This window comes from Colias croceus, chromosome 25, assembly GCF_905220415.1.
Source record: "Colias croceus chromosome 25, ilColCroc2.1".
NCBI classification, from domain to species: domain Eukaryota; kingdom Metazoa; phylum Arthropoda; class Insecta; order Lepidoptera; family Pieridae; genus Colias; species Colias croceus.
In genome coordinates, this window is record NC_059561.1 from 4,934,394 (window position 1) to 4,956,468 (window position 22,075).

The 22,075-nt window shown below is 31.5% G+C and overlaps 1 protein-coding gene across 1 annotated transcript; it reads right to left on the reverse strand.

The window, feature by feature from the left end:
• Nucleotides 1-959: 959 nt before the first annotated feature.
• LOC123703283 (glucose dehydrogenase [FAD, quinone]-like) lies at nucleotides 960-14,751 on the reverse strand. Its single transcript, XM_045651234.1, has 4 exons — nucleotides 13,928-14,751; nucleotides 6,017-6,174; nucleotides 3,236-3,350; nucleotides 960-2,969 (listed from the first exon to the last, which is right to left on the reverse strand). The coding sequence occupies exons 1-4, from the start codon at nucleotides 14,501-14,503 to the stop codon at nucleotides 1,632-1,634; spliced, it is 2,187 nt and encodes a 728-aa protein (XP_045507190.1). The 5' UTR covers nucleotides 14,504-14,751; the 3' UTR covers nucleotides 960-1,631.
• Between the last annotated feature and the right edge of the window lie 7,324 nt (nucleotides 14,752-22,075).

The window sequence follows — 22,075 nt, forward strand, 5'->3', positions numbered from 1 at the left end:
TTATTTCAAGTTCAAGGTACCTAAATAATTAAAAGACATTTTGTAATAAATCTTTAATCATTAAAATATATTTAACAAAATATTACTAACACATTACAAAAAAATCCATTTATCATTGGACAACTAGCAAAATGTATTTCTTATACATATTTTCATTGCACACAACGCTATTTTGAATACAAGATGGTACGTTAAAAAATTCTATATAAAATATTTAGGACAAAAAAGAAAACTTTTTTATTACAAAATTATTACCTAAATAATTATCACAACCACCATTTTACATAATATTATTACTACATTATTCTTAGGACTTTAAATTCTTGAATTATGTAGTTTCATAGTGATTGTTGTCTGTATATGGCAGTTCAATTTTATTTTATTCTCCCTCGAAGTGCCCTTTTTTATTACATAAATAAGTGTATTTTTTTATAACAAGCATTTTTGTTTTATATAAAATTTGCCGTTCCGTCAGGGCAGAAATACGAAAAATATATTATTATTTAGTTTAAACCCAGGAATAATTCACCTTTCAACTATTAATAAATGAAAGAATACTGAAATTTTTCCGACAAACAATGAAATAGTTCCTTTTTATAGCATAACTGTAAATAAATAAATCGCCATACTAGTGGCTTCATTTAAAATCTTCCTTGTAGATGACTCAGCGCGATATTATTCCGTTGGTCTTTGTCTGAAACTTTCTTTTTCGTTGCGTTTACAATGAGTGTGGGATTTCGAATACTCACAATTTTCCTGTATACTCGGCTTAATTACATTTACCATGTAAATACATAATATAAATAGCAAAGTTTATTTATATGAGCATATAAAACACTATAAATTACCTCATTGGGTGTAAACACACTTTATCCTATTAAATTATACCCCTTAATTATAATATTATCATATTACAGAATTAACTTCAATAATAAATGTCCTGCGAAGTACACAGTAAGTAAGTGAAATCTAATTTTTTTGTGAGAATGAAGTACTTTTAAAACATTTATTGTTTGTACAAATTTCCTATCATTCCCTCAATTTAGTATAACAAATATTATTGTTATATTTGCTCTCTTTAATACGATTTACATTGTAAAATCCTTATATTTTTTATCTCAATCAGAAAATCAAATTAAAATGTAGGCATCTAACAATAGACGCTGTTATTGTCAAGAAATAACTTGTGTAATGCGAGTCGTAATAAGAGGCCTTATAAAAACAGGTAAATAACAAGGAAATATAATATAAATATACTTCCAAAGTATTGTAACCTACCCTACGGAGCGACATTTTACAAAATGTTTAGTTGTTCTTTGTAGTAACTGAATAATTAATGATAAAACAATATTCGTAAGAAAAATATGTATAAAATATTCAATCTAACTATATAAAACACTAACCAATTATTTTTCGCAAACTTAGTACACAAAAATATAATATTTTTAATAAAAATAAATGTTCTTAATTAAATATGGGCTCAATTTACAATTTATATTTGCAATAACTTCTAAACTCTTCTAAGATCGGATTCATCGTAGTAAAGCCATATAACTTGACTCATATTAAATTACAATATTTAATGAATTTACAGAAACCTGACTACTTTGAACTAATTGATGTCTATTATTTTATGTATATTTATGCGATATCCATTCTTCTTTAATCATATCACAAGCCTTTTCAGCAATCATAATTGTCGGTGCATTGGTATTACCTCTAACTATTTTAGGCATAATAGAAGAATCTATAACTCTCAATTTCTTTATTCCATACACTCGTAATCTTGGATCAACAACAGCATCTCTATCCCACGCTGGACCCATCTTACAAGTTCCTACTGGATGATAAATTGTAGTCGTATAATGAGTCAATAAACACACAAAATATTCATACGTTCCCCACAAGTACTGAGAACAACCTTCTACTGGTATTTTTACGAACGAAGCGCCGCTTAGTTTAAATGCTTCTGTTTCTTCGAGACTAACAGCGAACTTCATTCCTTCAACTAAAGCGTCTACATCTTCTTGTACTTGAAAGAATCCTGGATAAATTAAAGGTGATCCAAATATAGGGTCAGTTTGATTAAGCAAAATAACTCCTCTGCTTTTTGGTGTTAGGAGTAAAGGTCTTGCTGCTATACCGTCATAGAATGATAAAGGAAATACATTTGATGCTAGGTATGAAGTTGGATCTGAATAAAACTGAGCAACATTACGCCCGTCAAAATGAAATTGAATGTCTGGTGCGTTCTCTCTAGAAACACTCGTTTTTATAAATCCGATGCTATTCAATATAGCAGTAGTAGCTAAAGGACCGCTTTTCTTTGGATGTTGATCATGATATTTATAAAGTTCATTCAACATTTTCTCACTATTAACTAAAGTAGATGTCTTATTTGTTAATGAGAGAATTAAAGCATCAGTTGTGACATGATCTTGTAGATTATATCCAACCTTTAAATCTGATAATACTGGGATGTGAAGACTTTCTAGTTCGTGTTTAGGACCTATACCTGATAGTTTAAGAATCTTTGGTGAGTTAATAGAACCAGCACTCATTATTACTTCTTTTTTAGCGAATACTTTGTAGAAATTACCGTCTTTATAATATTCGACTCCTTGAGCAGTTTTAGTTACTGGATCTATGATAACCTTAGTAGTAAATGCATGTGTGATTATATGTAAATTTGGTCTTTTTTGACGTATGGGTCGTATAAATGCTACATTGGTTGATTGTCTTTGTCCATCTTTGGAAGTTGAAACATTAATATCTGTTCCAAAATTGCTTTCTCTGTTGAGATCTGTGACAGGCAGGCCTTTTTCTTTGAAAGCTTCGAGGAGCATTAGTGTTGGAACGTCTACATATGGGAATCTTTCTACGTTCAGAGGTCCGCCAACACCGTGGTAGTATCTGTCGTGAGCTTCTATATCTCTGTTGTTTTCTGACTTCTTGAAATATGGGAGTACCTGTAAAGATTTACAATTATAACAATGTTGTATTCGATATAGTTCTGTGGTTGTATTCCACGATGGTCATATTTTCTTTATTTTTAATTTAAAAGAAATTTCTAAATGCAATAAATAGCACAGATCATTTTATAAAGACTGAAAAATAACTTCTTTCAACTTGCCCAAATAAGTAAAAAAAATAATTAAATAAAACTTGCCTCCTTCCCTATTAATTGCTATTTTTTAAAAAGATAATATTTTCATACAAAAGAAGCCATTTATACCTCAGGATAGCTCCATCCATGATTGCCATCTGCAGCCCATTCGTCATAATCCAATCGATTGCCCCTAATGTACACCATGTAGTTAGTTGCGCTTGAACCACCCATTGTTTTGCCTCTGAAAGAATAGTTAAGTATGTTAATATTGTACATTTTGAATGGAACTTTATTGAAATTATTAAAATTTATGACCATCGTGACCCATGCCATTAAAAATTCAAGTGAGACCTGACTAGTGACTGCCAATATATTATTATTTTTAAGTAGCCTATTATATTACTACCACAGTCATTCTTATGATTAGGGCACCTCATTAAACTATGGGTCTGTACAATTTATTCTGTTACATGATATTATAAATGTCATAAATAGGGCGTAACAAAGAAATAGACATACATACACTCGAAAAACATAACTTTCCTTTTTTGTAATAGAGTAAAAAATGTATTGATATTTTATTGTGATGTTATGATAAATGTAGTGATTTATACAAAATTTAATTTGAAAGTGTAAAATTTTCAATATGGCAGTATGTAAATGATTCTGAGATTTAAAATATCGTTCTTCATCCCAATCTATAAACTATAGTAACTAAAACTTTTCAATTAGAATTTTGCATAATAAATGTTACTTAATTTAATATGAAGACATTTAGCGGAAAACAGAAGTGAAAAATCAATGTTATTTCAACCAAAACTTCTGGAGTTAAAAATTATTTGCTATTTCATAATATTATGTGAGCGTAAAATTTTTATTTACGGTCATTAAAATATAAGTGAAAACTTAACTTCACGCCTGCGATTTATTACTCCACATTTAAGTGTTGACTTATATATTAAGAAAGCTATATAGTATATACATATATTATATATTTGAGTATATTTTTTCAATATGTTATGCAGTTAATAAATATTTTGTTGTCTTAATAAATAATTAAAAATTTGACGTGCGATATCTATTTCTAAACTTTTCTAAACATTTTGAAATCTATTTCAATAAAAGCACTGAATTAACTTAGAACATGAGTTTAATTTTAAAAAATAGAAAAAATCGATTACGAGGCTAGATTCCAACCGCGTCTTCCGCTACGATTGAATTGATTTCTCATATCACAGTCTGCGCTTCGCGGTCATAGCGTAATGATACTAGGTAGCCTTATAGCCTATAGCCTTTCTCGATAGATGGGCTATCTAACACCGAAAGAATTTGTCAAATCGGACCAGTAGTTGCTGAGATTAGCGCGTTCAAAAAAATAAACAAACTCTTCAGCTTTATAATATACAGCTGTTCTCCGCGATTTCAGCCGCATTACTCCGCTCCTGTTGGTCAGAGCGTAATTATATATTATAGCCTATAGTCTTCCTCGATAAATTTTGCAAATCAGAACAGTAGTTGCTGAGATTAGCGCGTTCCAACAAACTCTTCAGCTGTATAATTTTAGTACCTACCTATAGATTTAAATCCTGTAAAATTTAACATTACTAACACTAGAACCAACCTACTCGTAATATTAAACTATAACCACTGATTAAGTCCACAAGCAAATATTTTCATACGACTCTCTCATTCATTACCTCTTAAGGAGTTGAAACTAGTATCAAATAGTTTATGGCCTCAGATCCGCCCATAAGGCCCGTTGAAATGTATAAACGTTGGTGTAATTTATTTGGCCCTTTGCGTTAGCAGGGTCTTGTAGGGAATGTCAACAGTATTGTATTGTTTACAAAGTTTTGGCTAGTTGATTCTTGTTATATAGTGTTAGAGGAAATTATATTATGTGAGTGGTATCTAAATAAATTAAGATTAATAAGTATTATTAAAAATGAAAAAAAAAATTATATACTATGATAAAATTTATTCGGCATAGTATGTTATTTGATTGGCTTGTAGTTGAGATATGAGATGGGGCTATTACCGAGAATTATTTCTAATCCTCGTATCCTATATAATATTATACTAGCTGCTCCGCGTGGTTTCACCTCCGTGGCTCCACCCCTGTTGGTTGTAGCGTGATAATATATAGCCTATAACCTTCCTCGATAAATGGGCTATCTAACACCGAAATAATTTTTCAAATCGGACCAGTACTTTCCGAGATTAGCGCGTTCAAACAAACAAACATACAAACTCTTCAGCTTTATAATATTAGTATAGATTAACAGTTTATGTATACAGTTTCAAGTTTGCTTGATCATTATATTAATTAATGTTTGAATACTTACATCCATCCATGTAATTACGTGTACATCCATCGCTCTATATTTATTTTAAGTTTATACCTATCTAATTTCCTAAACTATTCCTGTATTATTAAGCTATTGCATAGCTTCTATCGCGGGCCTTGAGCGCGGGGACCGAATCTAGATATTCCGTAACGAAAAAAACCTCACGCTCCCCACTCCGACGGGCGGAGGTGTGGCTTGAAGGCATAACATGCAATAGCTTTACCGCGGCAGTCCCCGAGTGCCACACGTCGTTTTTACTCTATTCAATTCTTTCGGAAATACGTGGTATTAAAATCAAAATCCTCAACTTTCAGCACTTCTAGTGTTAAATATTAAATTCCCAAACACTACTTTCTCGTTCCACAATTCAAATGATGAAATACGTCATATTAAAATCACAATCCACACTCAAACCACAACACGAAACTAGCGCAAACCAAAACTTCCCTACCATTTATATCTTGGCAAACTTCAATACTGAAAACTCACTAAATTTATCCATTTTCAACTGACATGCACAAATATTTGAGAATTCGCCGCGATATATTCGGCTTATTACCTGAACCAGGAGCAAGTTTGGCCTCTCTGTGCGAGACAGGTCAATTTTTCTGGCTGGGTTCTATACATCCAATCTATGTTAGAATTGCCCAAGGTGGGTGCTAGGGACGGTACGCTGGTAACATCTGGTTCTTCTGGACCGGCTTCGAGGAGTAGAATCTGGAAGTAAAAGAGACTTTAGATTTTTTTGATTGGGTTTGACGACGTAATAATAGTGTATCGAAAAGTGGTGATCATTGTACTGTATTTTGAAGAATGACTAAATAAGTGGAACTAAAGAGTGTAGTTTTATTTAACAGTTTAATATCATTTTCTTTATATAATGTAGTTCCATCTAGAATTGACAAACATGCATACATAACATAAATTTTTAGATGGTGGTAATTATGAGAGTCTGTTAATAATAAATACAACAAAAAACCGCATAAACGACCATGTATATGAGATTGAGGTTTAGAGCACTTAAAATAATTATATTCGTATAAATATTTTAAACCACGTTCATTGTTAACATTGCCTGTTGTAATAATTTTATTTTTATCATTGAAAAATACGAAATTTAGGAAAGTAAATTTATATTTTTTCACGATCTGACTAAAATTGTATGATTATTTAACCCTGCATAAAACCCGATTCTATTATTTTGCAGAAACACAACATACAAAAGCAGTTATATCACCCAAAAGTTTATATACCGGCAAGTTTCAGGTGTAGCAAGTTTGTAAACTACGGCCAGAGCAATTAATATGAAAAATGATAGTCGACCTTCCCGCTCTCAAGTTTGATTGGGTTTTAACTGCCAAATGAATCACCGGTGACCCAGGCTCTTTATTGATTACTATGTGCTGCTCGTGACTTTGTCCGTGTCAGATATTATACGTGGATGTCTATACTAATATTATAAAGAGGAAAGGTTTGTATGTATGGAAATCCCATGGGAATAGGAACTATGCGGGTTTTACTTTGAAAATGCAGGCGAAGACGCGGGCGAAAAGCTAGTATGTACATATTATATTAGTAACATTTCACCCGCGACTTCGTGTGGTCAAAATAAATTGCCATATTTGATATTTCACAGTCTAGTAAACTATTTCTTGACAAACAATCATATAATAAAATTGCCCCTTTGCGACTTGAAAGAAAGACTAACAAACAAACATAGGTACCTTAGGATTAAAAAATAGTTTCACATGCAGCGAAATGTTCAATATGCGACTTAAAATAATTAAAACAAGACACGGCTTTAATTATATTTTTATCTAGATTACGATTTACCTACCATCGAATGTAGTAAAGTTGAAAAAAAAATACCAACTAAACTAAACATTTACTTTTAAAATAAAGATTAAAACAAAAGCAAACTTATTTACAGCCAGTCATAATTCCGATCATTTTTAAATTCTTTTTAACCTGTGCTCTATGAGAGGCGCGCGACCGGCGTCAATAAAAAATTCATGTTTTCGGCGACGCGCACAATATTTCAATTCATTCTTTTTTAAAAGTTCAAAGCGCCGCGGCCGGTGACAATGCCAGTGTGTAGTGGCCAGTTTGAATATTTAAGTTTCTTTTAGTTGCTGTCAAAAATTTTAAAAAAGTTTTTTTGAAAATAGAATAAGTAGATTTGAAAGTGACATTTAGCGAAAATAATACGTCAAAAGCGAGATACAAAATGCTTTTTGCAAGTTTTTATTCAGTTAAAGAGTATCGGTTGTTCCGATCGGTTGTTACTTTGTAGGTCATAGTTATATTTCAAATTGTTATTCTACTGACATTATATATATATATATATATATATATTACCTGTGTAATACAGTACATAATCGGTACTCTTTGATAATTTCACGCAACTCATATAATTACTCTTTTTCATAATCCAAACCCAATTGATGCGCAACCTTCTTTGTTTATTTCGAGTTGAATCAAACAATATTATCCAGTAAACATTTTCGTACAAAAAACTAAAAAACAAGAACAAATGAATACATTTCATCTGTTAGCTCGTTGCTGCCACGATTCCCAGCACTTTACGATAACGGGGTAAACAAGCGATATTCCATTTTTATACCATTTTACACATTTTTACATGCACTTGGGGCATAACGTTCAACATCGCGATATAAAATGGAAACAATGCTGAGCGAACTGAGTTGCGTTTTTGAGTAAGTACGAAAAGTTTGAAGAGGGTTTGTTTGGAATAATGTAATTTATCTTCTACTAATTGCGCTCCGCGGTTTCACCCGCGTGGCTCCGCTCCTGTTGGTCTTAGCATGATGATATAATATAGCCTATAGCCTTCCTCAATAAATGCGCTATCAGCTTACACCGGAAGAATTTTACAATCGGACCAGTATTTCCCGAGATTAGCGCGTTCAAACAAACAAATTCTTCAGCTTTATAATATTAAGTATAGAATTACTGAATTACAGAATACTTATCAGTACTAAGGTAACTAAAATTCTGTATTATTGCTTCATAATATACGACTTTTCCTATACTTAACAAATAACCTAAAATGAAACTCGGGTCGCTCTATTGTAGTTGCATACTACATAGTATAGAAACAATGTATAATGGGAAATGTACATGACATCGTAACGATTACATAATACTAATTGTAATTATCACGTGGGAACATCGGCTCATTACAATTATTACATGCCTTGTTTACATTACAATATCATGCCCTTTCATTTGATATGTCACTTGAGTATATTTGACAAAATTCATTTTTTTATTACCACTTTTATACCTATATCAAATAAATGGATGAACCGATTTTGATTAAATTTGACTTAATGTTACTGATAGGTCATTCACTTTCATTTCACTTTTACCCCTATATACCTAGATGTAATAAATGGATGAACCGATTTTGATACACTTTATCTAAGAATCAGCGTCGGAAAATATGCTGCCTAACATAAAAACCGCATCTAATTCGGATTACCTGTTAGCGAGCTACGGTGGCACAAACAGACACACACACACACACACAGACAAACATAGCGATCAAAAACTTATCACCCAACTTTTTGCGTCGGGAGTTAAAAATATAATACGACATAATTTAAAGGACATTTTATGTATACAATTTACCTAGAAAAAAACATAATTCTAATTTGACCCCTTCCCCCCTACTACTTCAGCTGACCCCACTCCCCTTCCCACCCTTGGGGACTTTCGATATGATCACCTGGACATTTATAGGAATAACTGTAACAGATAACTTAAATCGTACACTGTAGGTACAGTGTACAATAAATAGAATGCCTTAGCAAATGTTCGCCGTGAATACTTAAATGGTCATAACTTTTTTGTTTACGAACCGATTGACATGAAATAAACACTAAATGTTAAATGAAGATTACTCCAATATATTAGTGAAAACCGCATCTAAATCGGATAAGCCGTTTCTGAGATTAGCGTGCACGAACATACAGACAAACAGACAAACAGACAAAAATTTTTTTAACTACAGTTTTGGGTTTGGGATCGATTTAATAATAACACCTGCTAATTTTTTTTTTCATATTTCCATTGTACAGACACCGCTTTTCTAGAATTTTATTATATGTATTGATGATGTATTGATGATGTAACACTCATTCATCAATCAGGTATCATTTATATATAATAGATAGATATAACGCTTCTTGGATATAACGTATAGCGAATACACGTTACAAATACACTAAAATTTATTTTATTCTGCCAGAATTACTTTTTGTTTATGACCATTGTTTTGATAACGGGTACCTAGTAAATGTTATTTTCATATCATCATATGCATTCAATAAAATTTATATTGACATTACACTTTAATATATTTGTATTGTTAATTACTCTTATTTGTTAACACTGCATTACTATGATGATAAATAGAGGATGTATATAATTGTAACAAATTATGTTCAGTGGTGAATGAAATTTCAATTGGCTGTATTACATAAGTAGTAAATAAACAGCAATGTGTAACATTCTGCGTAAACATTGTTTTACAAACTATCATTATGTGCATTTTTATGAATTTAAATTAGGTTAGAATTTATAGCGATTTTAGCTGGTTTCCTAATAGATATTAATTAAGAATAAAGTATCAAATGCATTTTTTTCTAATCACATAAAGTACGTAGTATTATTTTGTTATGGCCGTGTGATAAGAATGTTGTATAAAAATTATTTGCGGATTTTTCTCAGTTCATTTATTTGTTACCCGACTTCAAAAAAAAGGAGGAGGTTATCAATTCGGCCGGTATGTTTTTTTTATGTATGTACACCGATTACTCCGAGGTTTCTGAACCGATTTACGTGATTCTTTGTTCGATGCGGAATGGTGTCGAATTGGTCCCATAAAAATTTTATTCGGATAGGCCCAGTAGTTTTTATTTTATGAGCATTTTTGTCTGTAGGTATTTGTAAATGTTGCAAGTGCAAGTTTGAAGTCGGTTATTATTAACGCAGTTATCACGTCTTGTTTTCAAAATGCTTATGTGTATATGTGTTACATAATTGCATTTATTTTATTTATTAAGTGAGTTTATTATATTATACTAGCTGAGCCCCGCGGTTTTACCTGTATTGCTTCGCTCCTGTTGGTCTTAGCGTGAGGATACATAGCCAATAATAGCGATCCTTGATAAATGGTCTATCTAACACCGAAATAATTTATCAGATCACGAACGAATTTATCAAACCATCAAAGAACCAATACGATAGGATAGTTCCTGAGATGAGCGCGTTCAAACAAACATTCAGATTTATAATATTAGTATAGATTTAAATTAATTATGAGAAAAATAATACCCTAAAATTGTTTCACATAAAGCCCTGTTCCAATTTAAAACTACTTATCCTCAAAATACAAAATAAAATACACAGAATTTGTGTCATTTTCTTACAATCCTAGATATAAAGTTAAATCAATGTCAAGTTTAATTTAGGTTTGGGACCTTGAACTTTCCCGCTCATTGCCTCCGATAGTTGCGTAAAGCAGTGCCAAAAATATTGATGTAAAAATATAAATTCACAAAGGTCATTGTCAAAGTAATTGGATTTGATTGGAGAGTTAGGTGACTAGGTATTAAAAAGTAGATAAATAGGACAAATATTTAGGAACTAATTTGCCCTGGATTACTCATTAAATCAACAGGCAAGTTACAAATACACATATTTAATGAACATACTAGCTTTCTTCCCGCGGCTTCACCCGAACAGTTACATTTCTTATGGGATTTCCGCTAAGGATTTCCGGGATAAAACCTTACTTCTTGTCTTAGGTATCAAATTGAAATTAATATTGTTTTACAGAAAGCTAGACAATACATTTATTCTATTTTCCACTAGCGGCTCGCCCCGGCTTCGCTCGTGATGTTTGCATTTTCTCTCCATAAGAACCATCCTCGCATTAATTAACGAAATCAGTTCAGCCGTTCTCGAGTTACGCACTTACCAACACATTTTGCGATTCAATTTTATATTAGAGATTACATAGAAAGCCAAGAAAAGAAACTCATTTAATTAAACTAGAGGCAGTCTTATCGCAACAAGCAATCTCTATCAGGCAACCGTTGAAATCATTTAGTTCAAACCGAAAATCGATCAAACATAACCTTCATTCAAGTTCTTTGAGGCGAATAATTATTTTCAAAATGGCCACCCATTGTATCGATACTATAAAATGTTGCAAGTTGCAATTATTAACTCGCTAGGTCGTGAGATTTATGCAATAAGAAAATGTCTGAGAAATCATGATTAGTGTTTTTTGTATAACATTGTAGTTAATGATTGTGGAAAACGCCCTTAATTTTATTGCTAACAATTGATTTTTTGGTAGTTAATGATTAGTTTGACCGTTTAATGAATGTTAATCTTTATTAAATTTGATATTAAAGGTAAGATCATAGGTCTACAATAACATATTATATTTAATTTTTTTTTTTTTTATTAATATTCCTAACTAATATTGTTGGAAATTACTTTTTTATTTCAATATTACGAATCAATATAGACTATAATCGGAACAGGTAAATTAAAATAATGTGTGTTTTTTTTAAATTTATGAGTTAAATTTTTCTGTATGTTTAAATCCAATACAATCCAATCCTAGATATTTGAAGTAAGGTCTGTAAAAAATAAACATAAGACAAACCTTTATTTTTCTGATAGTAATTGAAAATTAAAAAACTGTTCTAGTACGGTTTTTCACTTAACGAAAAAATATTTTCAATTAAAAATTAAACTTTTAACAGTTCCAATATCAAGGCAAAATAAGAAAAGACAAATGAACTTCACTTTTTCGCAAACATTTCAAAGACTAGTGACTGAGTAGTGAATCAAAAAATCATAGCATAAAAAGCCAGGCTCAATCATATAAATTAGGAATCATTTACAGTTACAATATAACAGATAAACAAAAGTATTAAGAAGACAAACTGAAGCCCTTGAAACATTTCAAGGACTTATTACATCAATATACAGACATCAACAAAGTTTAGGGATGTTTTGTAGTGTACAAATATTATCTAGAAATCTAAAATAGCATAAAAAGCTAGGCAACAACTAGTATAAAAATCTGTAATCAGATACCTACTCATAAAGAGGCTTAACCTGTCAGTAGTCAGTACCGTAACATTTTAAAAACGTTTATACGAAGGCATATTTATTTAGAGCGAATAAATTCATTGTTAAATTGAATATCATATCTGAGATAAACGTTACCGTCGACTCATGACGTCTGGACAGGCAACCGGCATACCTATATAATTTCATTTTTCACTTTTAAGGGTTCCGTTTTTAATACGACTTTTTTGCAGGAGGTAAATCAGCTGATAAATTAGATTGTTTCGTAAAGAATCTTACTTATTACTGTATTCTGCTATGCAGATGCTATGAATTCTTCTGCGAACCCTTGACATTTAACCGAATTAAAATCTTTAATCGTTATTGAAGAAGAATAAAATTGTTGTATTAGGTATATTCCAAAGAAATTCTTCCTTATCTCAATGATAGGAATCTTAGCGTGACTGCATTGTTTTGCAAACTCTAACATTGTAGCGCATAGTAATAATTGTTTTTTCCTTTCAAATATCAAGGTTCATGATTTCTAATATAATATAGGTGACGCGTGTGTAAAATATTTAAATTATTGGAAAGTTTTTTTTTATTTCAGGCAAAACATTACGGTCATTTCTTTAGTTAAATCTGGTTGAAGAATAACCTAAAATCTAGGAAAACACGCAAACAAGATTTTTATAAAATTAATAAGGTTATGAATCTCTCTCACAACAAAACAGCTAAAATAACCATTATATTTCTTTTAAATATGTATCTTAATTATAACTAAAAACTTAAAAGGTTTTGAATAAAAATGTTTAATAAAGAATCTACGTTCATTTCTCAAGAAAGATAAAAGAATCAATATTACGTTACTAACGCCGTAACTAATTGCCTGAGAATTTTATAGTAACATTATTTATCTTCTTCCTATCTTTATACTAATAATTTAACTTCCTGATCTTATATTATTCTAGTTATTAAAATAAATACTATTCCACGTAACATTTCAAAAGCATTAGTTAGTCCAAAATGAAAAATTAAAAGATTACTGTGGAAAACAAAAAAATATTTTAACTTTATATCTACTGAGGGAAAAGAGCATGAAATTTTAGTTGGAAATATGATATATCGAGTAATGAATCCCTTTGTAAAAGATTCATGGAATATACTAAAATATTATTACATATATATAGCTGTTCCTAGAATTTAGTAATACAGTATTACGTTTTAAATTCTTACTATAATAATAACTTATTTAAAATAATGGTATGGCAAAGGCACTTACATTCGATTGGAAAATACATTTATTAGTGATTTAATATTTATATTAATACAAATGTATTAAAATGTACGGTACCTTCCATTTCTTCACTTCAGATAATCTGTTCGCGATAACACAGCCAGCGGACCCCGCACCAACAATTATAAAATCATAATCGCCGATATCCCTTTTCCTTCTATTCTTTTTAATTTTCTCCTTTTTAATCTCCTTAACTTCAACTTTCTTAGAACCCGCCAAATCCGAATCATACGGCCTTTCAAAATTAAATTCGAAAATCGGCTCCTTATTCGAATACCGTCCGTTGTAAGAATTTTCAAAATCGAATTTCGGAAAATTTAAACTTGAATAGTGATTTCCCAATGTCGAACCTATATGCGGTGGGTGAAGGTCGAAATTCGATTGCCGCGTCGAGTACGGAATTCGAAATGTTTCGGAAACAGGCGGGTGCGATGGGAACCGTACATTCGAGTAATATGTATCATGCGAACTCGAATATGGGTTAACCTTTGAATATATATCGTCAATAGATTTTCCGAATAACTGCGTCACTAAAGCTAGGAACACGTATCCAGTGTGGGAGCATTGGGTTAAAGGAGCTTGCGCTGTAGCACAAACTGACGACACATCGGGAGGGATCCATGTTCCAGACATTTTAATTCACACACAGGCAAGCACTAGAACATTATAAGCGAATAATCGATTAATCGTTACGGTTCCTGGCTGTTAATAAATTTTTGAAAAAAAAAGAACACTAAAATAGAACGCAGCGCGGTCAATTCAAATTTCGTACAAAGGAGTTTATTGCAAAAGAGTTCTGTGTTTTTTTTTTAGTTTTAATTTTTTTTATTTTTATTAGTGACAGATCGGGTGAACGTTCTACAAGCGACTGATTGCTAGCATAATGCGCGGGTGGTAATAATTTCTTCTAAGCTTGATATGAACTGATTAACATTTTCAATGCGCCCTGGTTTATGTTTTTTTTAGATTCAATGACGCTCGATAGTTGCAGGCTAATTGCATAATGCAAGTTAGTAATTTGATCGAATTTGTTGCCGAAAATTGAATAATGGTCGTAATGCTTGCATAGTGTTGAAGATTGATTTTATTGTCTGATTAATGTAGTAGAAACGAAACAGCTTCAATGACATTCACCTAATTGGTTTTTAGTTGAGGTACAAGGTTACTATTGCATTTTTTGCAAAATAGTATGCAATTTGAGTATAACTTCGATTGATAGCTGAATAGGCTAATTAGGTACATAGTTCAGGATACATCGCCCATTTTTGCAAGTGACTACTATCAAGCTAATTTTCCGTTTGTAGCTTTATTTTGATAAGACGCCCAATAATTTCGTGTACGAAAGTCTCGATTGTGGTAGCTAACAGAGATAACAAGGATAAAAATTTTTGATTTGATGGTTCTCAAATATTTATTACTAACTGATTTTTTTTTTGTTCAATCTCAAGATAATTACCTAAATTATTCGAAAAAATATTTGTCCTACAAAATCTATGGTTTGTTCAAAGAGTCCCCCTTTCCAAAGTGTATCGATAACGAGGTCATCATAAATGATTACTAACAAGCTGATTTTTTTGATTTCACTTAGTTAATGTTTATATAATTCAACAGACATATTGTCCTACAAATTGCGTAATAAATATTTGAGAACCATCAAATCAAAAAATTTTATCCTTGTTATCTCTGTTAGCTACCACAATCGAGAGTTTCGTACACGAAATTATTCGGTGTCTCATCAAAATAAAGCTACAAACGGAAAATCAGCTTGATAGTAGTCACTTGCAAAAATGGGCGATGTATCCTGAACTAACAGTAGAATTTGGTGGAATTTCTGTGATAATTGAAATCCATTTTTTTTAATAATTATTATTAATAATAGGAGCTTATTTGTGGTTAGTTTCAAATTAATAACCGTTTGAATCACCATAGTACACAAAATAGAGCTTTGAATAAGATCGTTCAGTAGTCAACTCGTTAAAAGGATAAACCGCGTCAGACAAGGAAAACATTAGATGATAATGAAGCTAAAGAGCGAAATACTCGAATGGAAATTACTACTTTTCAACAAATTTTTGCTATTTTAGGATTTCATAAATTTCATTGATTAAACACATACACGAACAATTTATTTTATACTAGGTTTCCGCCCGCGGCTTCGCCCGCGCAGTCAAAGAAAAACCCGCATTTCACCCCCCACCCGTTCCCGTGGGATTTCCGGGTTTGCGTCATTTTCCCGGGAAAAAGTAGCCTATGTCCTCTCTCGGCTATCAAAATATCTCCATACCAAATTCCATGAAAATTGGTTCAGTAGTTTAGGCGTGATTGAGTAACAGACAGACAGACATAGTTACTTTCGCATTTATATTAGTATGGATGGATAATAGGGACGTGATGATCAATTTTATATTCATGTTATCTAGTGCGATTTATTCTGCAGTTCCACTAACACTAACAGATAAATTCTTTAACATTCCTAGTAAACTTACAAGCAGTTTTAATCAAGGATTTTACTAAAGACCTTTTCGCATACACAGATACTCAAATGATAGCATACTTTATTATATTCAAGTACATATTCAGGATAAAAGCGATCAAATGAACATTGATATCGCGAATTCACAGAGAATTAATTCTAGGAAGTTCCATAAGTTTTGCTCCAACTTTAACAGATCACTATGATTTTCGATACAGATGTAAGATCTAATATGAGCCTTAATACAGTAGCTATAGATTCATTTTTGTGTGATTCTAATCCTGGGTTGTGAATCTATTGTTTTGAAGTTTGTAGTGCGCCACAATTAAATTTCAGAATAACGCCTTTTGATTGCGCGTTAGGAAGTGGAATGCGAATTGCTATTGTGTATCTCACTTCCGCGGCTTGTTATAATCTGTAATTGTCTTGTTAATGTGTAATCACACCTTTAGATGAATAAATTCGTTCAATAGCTAAGATGCTCAGCAGCGCTCCATAAAATCCTTGATTATAAGAAGGAAAACAAAGGTCAAAATCTATAAAACCATTATTAGACCAATCCTAATGTATGGATGCGAATCGTGGACACTAAGCCAGAAAGAAGATTAAAAATTCTTCCTTTTTTTTTCACCCGATTTAATTTATACACACTTAATTATATTAATACACGCCCTTTAAAATTCTCTTTTTTTTTTAATTTTGTGTTATTTGAAATTAGAACACTACCATCAGATGTACTTTCTTCAGTTATTTGCAAAGATGACTTCGAAAGCAAACTCAATCAAAAGCAAGTATTCCTCAATCTGTATAAATGCAAAAATAAAAAGGAAATTTCAAACAAAAAGGAAGTTATCAAAGTATTTCACGAGCGTCGAAATTAGCAAAAATACTCTCTGCTTGCATATACAAAACAACGAGTAAAAGTTATTATTTTTATTACATTGCTCTGTAGCTATATGACTATTTGAATAAACTTCTTTATGAAGCAGTAATGCATTGCGTATTAGTCTACATATATAATTCGTCATTGTATTAATCAAAGGATTTCTTGCCTACGGCTGAAAGCTATAATTTATTTCTTGTCAACTTCGAACAACCCTGCCTCACTTATTAAATCGGAATATTTCCTTAGACGCCTGTGTTTAAAACAAATTTCTTATGACATAGCACTTAGAAAGGATTCACTTTATTTGCTGCCGAAATTTTTCTAGAGATTAAGGTTCAAAGTTTGCGAAATGACTGGGCAAAAAAGGGTGTCTTTTATTTTGACAAAAACTTCTTAAAACAATATAAAAAATAGCAATTATTTGCTTAGATGTAACAAAATTAAGTTTCATTATTTAAAAAGATAGGAAAGGCGAGAAAATTGTGATATTTTATAAGCTTGCATACAAATTATAATGTGTTCATTATATATTATAAAGTTGAGTATGAACTTAATTGTCTCATTTTTATTAACAACATAACATTTATTACATGGCATACAACTTTTACAGAAAGTATCTATTTTCCTTTCCTGTAAAAAAGTCTTGTTAATTTATTGTTCACTAGCTTCCGCCCGCGACTCCGTCCGCGCGGATGTCGGTCTTCGCGTGGATGGTTTATTTATCCATTTTGAGTACCTCTGACAATAACATCTTATAAATATCTATTGCACCCAATTCCCAAATACGGCTAGGCCTATAATAATACGCAACGTGTGTTCGCGGTTCTACGGAACAACGTCTATGGATAAAACTGAAAAATTAAGATTATTTTTTTTCTACGTATTTTTCCAGGATAAAAAGTATCCTATTTTACGCCCAGGATAATAAGGTATAATTATACCAAGTTTCATCGAAATCGAACCGCTAGTTTTCACGTGATGCCTTCACATACAGACAGACAGACAGACAGACAGACAGACAGACAGACAGACAGACAAAAAATTTTTTAATCACATATTTGGGTTTGGTATCGATCCAGTAACACCCCCTGCTATTTATTTTTTCAATATTTTCAATGTACAGAATTGACCCTTCTACAGATTTATTATATGTATAGATAAATATAGTTTATCACAAGTGCTTCAAAAAACTTAATTATTTCGTAGCTAATTAATAGAAGCCTTTGTTTATACTAATTGAACGTTAGTTAGCATCTCCATTATTGATGATATTATGTAATCAAATATTGAATCTTGTACCAGGGACGGAATCGAACTCGTTAAGGCTCCATTTTAATAAATCGCTCGCTTTATTCAATACTAACTTTCCAGCCGCAGCTTCGCCTACTTTTTCTAAATTCTAAAACTTAACAAATTATAAACTAAAATATTAAAAATAAAGCCATTCTCAAGAACAACTCTATCTATAAAACAAAATGCATCACATTTGTTTTATACTGTGTAGTGATTTTTCTCTCTAGTTACATAAGTAATATTATATGTAATACTTGTATACGTAGTATATTATTATTAGTCTGTGGTAATACCTATTTCTTATTCAGAACTTCCAGTAGGTAATCATAATTTTACTTTACATAACACAAATTGACTGATTAGGCAATACCTGTGCTGGGGCAAAAGAGGAAATTTAATATAAAGTAAATGCTTTTTTGAGGCCCCAGCTACCGAGGCAACACTACGCAGGACTTGATATATTATTAAAAAGAGGAAATTTAATATTCGCTCATTTATTCAATATTAATTCAACTTCACCTCATTAAAATGTGCAATCATTATTCGTTAATTACATAACAGTATTATTTTAAAATTTTAAATTAATGAACGTTTGATTCAGCGTTTCATTATGTATAATATTTTACATCGATTTTAAAAAAATGGTAGTATAACTTAGTTATATTGACGTCACATGTCCCCTATTCGATTTTCTTTAGGTACAAGTAGGTGATCAGCGTTCTGTGACCTGCCAGATTGAGACATTTTTTTTCTTCGTCCCCACCGGGAATCGAATGTAGAACCCCTCGGTTCTGTTTTATAGGTACCTATAGTAGGTAGATTATAAATAGATGTATTATTTTTTTTTTGAATAAAATATGTCAATAAATATTTTCTCTTACAGTAATAGATTATACCGTAGTCGTGGTGCGCGCTTAGCCTTAACGTTCAGTAATCGAGAGCAATTTTACTACAAACGATAAATTATCTACTCAAGTTAGCTTTAATTCTACCTTTTCAGTTGGAATCTTCTAATGATATCTTGAAGGTTAGGTAATTGAGGAAAAAAGTAAAATAGCACTTAAACCAATTATTGACATTTTATTCAACATGAGATAATTTGAGCTCATTTTCCTTATTTTTTTCACAATAATTGTCAAGTTAATTGATCACTGTTTTTTAATGAGGTGCTATGTAATATTCTAACTTTATTAGTTCCTGAGATTAGCGCGTTCAAACAAACCAAGAAACTCTTCAGCTTTATAATAATAGTATAGATACATATTTTTTATTAATATTTTAGTTTATTAGAACAAGATCAACAGCTGTTTTTGGTAGAGCAGCAAACAATTAATCCATCCTTACAAAATGCATATAATAATGCTAGCTTTCCGCCCGTGACTTCAATATAAAAATCAATCTAAATCAATTTCATCAAGTACTATTGGTCCGTCCCAGCTTCACCCGTGGTACATATTTACGTTTTTCTCGTACTACAAGGAATATTATAAAAAAAAGAATTAAGTAAATCTGTTCAGCCGTTCTCGAGTTTTGCGCTCACCAATACATTTAGCGATTCATTTTTATTATCTAGCCTTTCCTAGTCAAGATTGTATCTCATCAAAAACGGTTTCCTCGATTCGATTTAAAAAAGATGCCGTACAGATGCCTTACAAAATCAAATGGCAATATTTTTGTACGGCATCTGTGTCATACTATTTCAATACTGCTTTTAATCCATTATTCCGCAACGCCGTACGAAAATCATGGAGACAAGGGGAAAAAATCTCTACCTGTACTTTCGAATTCTCATCTGCACTCAGATGGACAGCTTACAAGTGACAGCATAGTGTTGAATCTTATTATTTTATGCTCTTATATCGTTTTAGATAGGTCACCTGGTGGTTCAAATGACCCTGGATACATTTTTCAACATGGGCCTGTAGTCTATACGTTTGTTAAGAAAATATTAGTACAATTTGCTAACAGCCTATGACGTATGCAACATATATTTATGAATACGATCGTGCTATACGTGAAATCCTGGACTCTACTGAATATTCATCCAAACGTGTCGGATATTGTGCTCTGCGTGGATTGACTCGGATAAATTAGATGAGTGTTCTATGTATGTATGTATCATTAGCATTTGCATCAACAATTGGTGTGAATATCGTGGTAATAAATCATGGATGGGTGAAGTAAATTAAGCACATTCTTGTGGATTTGTTCTGTAGAAACTGTTTTAGAAAATGGTAATAAATCATACATAGGTAAAGTAAATTAAGTACAGCGTATCTTGTCGGTTCGTTTTAAGCTCAAACATTTATTTATTCAACTAGCTTCCGCCCGCGACTCCGTCCGCGCGGAAAAATTAAGAAAAATTAAGATTTTTTTTTTTTCTTCGTATTTTTCCGGGATAAAAAGTATTTATGCCCAGGATAATAAGGTATAATTATACCAAGTTTCATCGAAATCGAACCGTTAGTTTTCACGTGATGCCTGAACAGACAGACAGACAGACAGACAGACAGACAAAATTTTTTTTAATCACATATTTGGGCTTGGTATCGATCCAGTAACACCCCCTGCTATTTATTTTTTCAATATTTTCAATGTACAGAATTGACCCTTCTACAGATTTATTATATGTATAGATTAGATTTCTTCTAGGCACTTATTTTCTGTCGAAATGGTTAGTATGAATCTATGTATCTACATATGACAATTCAAAAGAAACAGGCCTCAGAATAACACTTCCGGGCATGTATTAGGTAAGTACGTATAAAAACTCAACTTATTTATTTTAATCACCGCCAAGTTTATATTAGTTTAGGTGTATTGTAGTATAACATTAAATAAGTACCTAAATCCAGAATTTAATATAATCTTATACAAATTGATCAATTTATAGCAAACCATGCGAAAATGCATTGTACTTATACTTACTATAAATAAAATCGAACAATACAATCAAAATCATTAAATTTATTTTAGTAAAAAAGTATTTCATGTCATTTTGAGAGACATTTTCAATAATAGGATGAAACCTAAGTTCATAAAGACCATTCATAAAAAAATATAACAGAGATTAAATTCAGTAAGGTTAAACTAATATCCTTAAGTACAGGCCATAAAAATGATAATATATACAGCTGAATTACACTATATTTGCTTTCACATTAATGGTGATTTGAAGGAAGTTACTTTCGCGTTTCTTCAGCCTTCAGGCCAAAATACGAATACTAAATTGTTTCTTAGAGGTTAAGAAAGCAGGTATTAATAAAATTGGAACAGATTCCTATTGTTTTGTGGAATATTTAAAAAAAAATTAAGAAAATCTTTCACTTTTCTACACTAATATTATAAAGAGGAAAACTTTGTTTGTTTGATTGTAATGAATAGGCTCATAAACTACTAGACCGATTTTAAAAATTCTTTCACCATTCAAAAGCTACATTATCCACGAGTAATATAGGATAGGTTTTATCCCGGAAATTCCACGGGAACGGGAACTATGCGAGTTTTTCTTTGAAACCGCGGGCGGAGCCGCCGGCGGAAAGCTAGTCTTTTA

Bases quoted from the DNA above. Each gene is read 5' to 3' on its own strand.
- LOC123703283 (XM_045651234.1), bottom strand. From the start codon at position 14,503: ATGTCTGGAACATGGATCCCTCCCGATGTGTCGTCAGTTTGTGCTACA. The intron at 6,175-13,927 runs GTACCGTACATT...TTTTACTTCCAG, and splicing joins CTGAAGTGAAGAAATGGAAG to ATTCTACTCCTCGAAGCCGG. The intron at 2,970-3,235 runs GTATAAATGGCT...AAATCTTTACAG, and splicing joins ATGGATGGAGCTATCCTGAG to GTACTCCCATATTTCAAGAA.